Source organism: Sinocyclocheilus anshuiensis, unplaced genomic scaffold, assembly GCF_001515605.1.
Source record: "Sinocyclocheilus anshuiensis isolate Anshui unplaced genomic scaffold, SAMN03320099.WGS_v1.1 scaffold631, whole genome shotgun sequence".
Classification (NCBI taxonomy): domain Eukaryota; kingdom Metazoa; phylum Chordata; class Actinopteri; order Cypriniformes; family Cyprinidae; genus Sinocyclocheilus; species Sinocyclocheilus anshuiensis.
In genome coordinates, this window is record NW_015548268.1 from 1441430 (window position 1) to 1443405 (window position 1976).

At 39.7% G+C, this 1976-nt stretch overlaps 1 protein-coding gene across 4 annotated transcripts in view; it reads right to left on the reverse strand.

Annotated features, from left to right (window-relative positions):
• The window catches only part of LOC107655707 (collagen alpha-1(XV) chain-like), a 58674-nt gene extending 57114 nt beyond the window's left edge, over nucleotides 1-1560 (reverse strand). For 3 of the 4 annotated variants that reach the window (XM_016443285.1, XM_016443283.1, XM_016443282.1), the window contains exons 1-2: nucleotides 1185-1560; nucleotides 1027-1100 (exon numbers count right to left, since the gene is read on the reverse strand). In XM_016443285.1, the coding sequence (XP_016298771.1) occupies nucleotides 1027-1100; nucleotides 1185-1213 (103 nt within the window). In that variant the 5' untranslated portion in view covers nucleotides 1214-1560. The remainder of the gene's footprint in view (nucleotides 1-1026; nucleotides 1101-1184) is intronic. The other variant, XM_016443284.1, reaches the window with a different exon arrangement.
• Between the last annotated feature and the right edge of the window lie 416 nt (nucleotides 1561-1976).

Consider the following 1976-nt stretch of genomic DNA (forward strand, 5'->3'; position numbering starts at 1 on the left):
AGTTGAAACCCCCGGCCATAAAAAAATTATATGGCAGAAGAAGAAAAAATTCAATGCTTTTGCGTTCGCTAGGAAATCTTTTGCATTCCCCAAAGAACCTTTGTGTTCATTTGCAAAACTTTTATGATGAAAATAATATGTGGAATGAAAAGCAATACTTTTTTCAGAGAATTTTTGCGAGCGAACAAAAAAGCATTAACATTGAATGTTTTTCCTGCCAGCTCATTTTCTTGTTCAAATAATTGGGTGGTTTGTGAAACAGATTAGCACTGGAATGGAACAGGTTCTTTGGTAACCCCTAGGATTGGGCAGTCTGACTCATTTATGCGAATCGGTTCAGTCGAAGTTCATTTCTAAGAATCGGTTCAAAAGCCATTATTTAATGCCATGGCGTAATTACGTCATCCCGTGACCATGACAAAGTCCACACGCTCCAAAACACCTAAATAAAGCCGTATGAAATCACATATCGCGTTTTTCTGATTATGTTTTATTGATATGCGTTTTGTAAATTTATAGCGTTGCACCCATGATTCAGTTCATAAAAACAATCATTTAGAAACTACAATATGCTACTAAAATTAATTTGCATGTCTCAACTACAAAAAAAAAAAAAAAAGTTTTTCGAGTAATAACATGTTGTTGTTTATTAAAATCAACTCCTTTTCGTTTATTAGACAAACCTGTAATTATCTCCATTATGTTTCATCATGTGTAACATGTCTGTTGTTAATCGGTTATTAAAGTAACAGATTCTCAGTTCACTCCCAGCACACGCAAAACCACACGACCAAAACAACGCCGCGACGCGACGCGCGACAAAAGAGCCGATTCTCGGTTAAATGAGTCTCGAGAACCGCTCGGACCGATTCAGCTGCGAACCGATTCACTAAAAAAGACCTGACTCAAAAGAACGAGTCGTGCACAGCCTACCTCTAACTATTTTCTGCAGCTTGTGTGAATGACTGTATAAAGCATATCAACACGTTTGCTGTGATTTTCTGAAACGTGAGTGATGTGCCATACCTGAGTCAAAGTGCTGCAAGGCAGAGGCAGAAGAGCAGATGCACACAGTAATGAAGCTCCAGCACCACACTCTGCTGATGAGAAATAAAGATGAAGATGATGCGAGATGTTTCTCAGAAGCAAATGAATGAAATATAATTTCAGGAAAGCTGGGTCACCTCAGCGCTGAGTCGCTCGCTCGCCCCATGACGCGCGGTGTAAGCTGCAGCGCTCGCGCCGACAGAGACTCCTCTCCTGAACACCCGCCGGGACCCAGCAGCTCCACGAGAACAAAGCCGTCTCAGTTCGTCCAGACTCCCTCAAACTCTGAAATCCGACTCCGAGCTGAAGCAGAGCTCCCACCTCCTCAAGCCTCCGCATTCAGATGCAAAGCCCACCTCACAAACAGCACAGTGCTCATCTGCTGTTTCCCATCATGATGCTGTGTATGAATGCAATCTCTGTATGAAGTCTGGCGTTCCAGGTTGTGCTGCATAAGACGAATAATGTACAAGTATTGTGCATCTACCAGAAGATAAAGATATCATGTACAGTAGTCCCAAAAAACACACACAAGTGTATGGATGTCATTGCATCGGTTAATAAGATATTAAACCAAGTGTTATTATCAAACAAACGCTGCAAGAGCTTTTCACAGAACTCACTCTGACATCTGATTTTTCTTTTTTAGTACAGTAAGTTCTTAAGTTGATTCTATGTCCCAGCAGCTGTAATTCATCACAAGAACACGACCCGCTTACATCTGAGCTCCAAAAATCTGCTGAAATCATTTTTGTCTTGATTTTGATCAGTATGGAGAGACTGGGGCTAGTTGTCACACGTGATGTTATCACATGAGCAAACTATAAGGTCTAAACAGAACTTTATTTAAAATAAATAAATAAAATTATAATTACGATTTAATTAAATAATAAATAAAATAAAGCTGTAATATACATAACAAAGTGAAT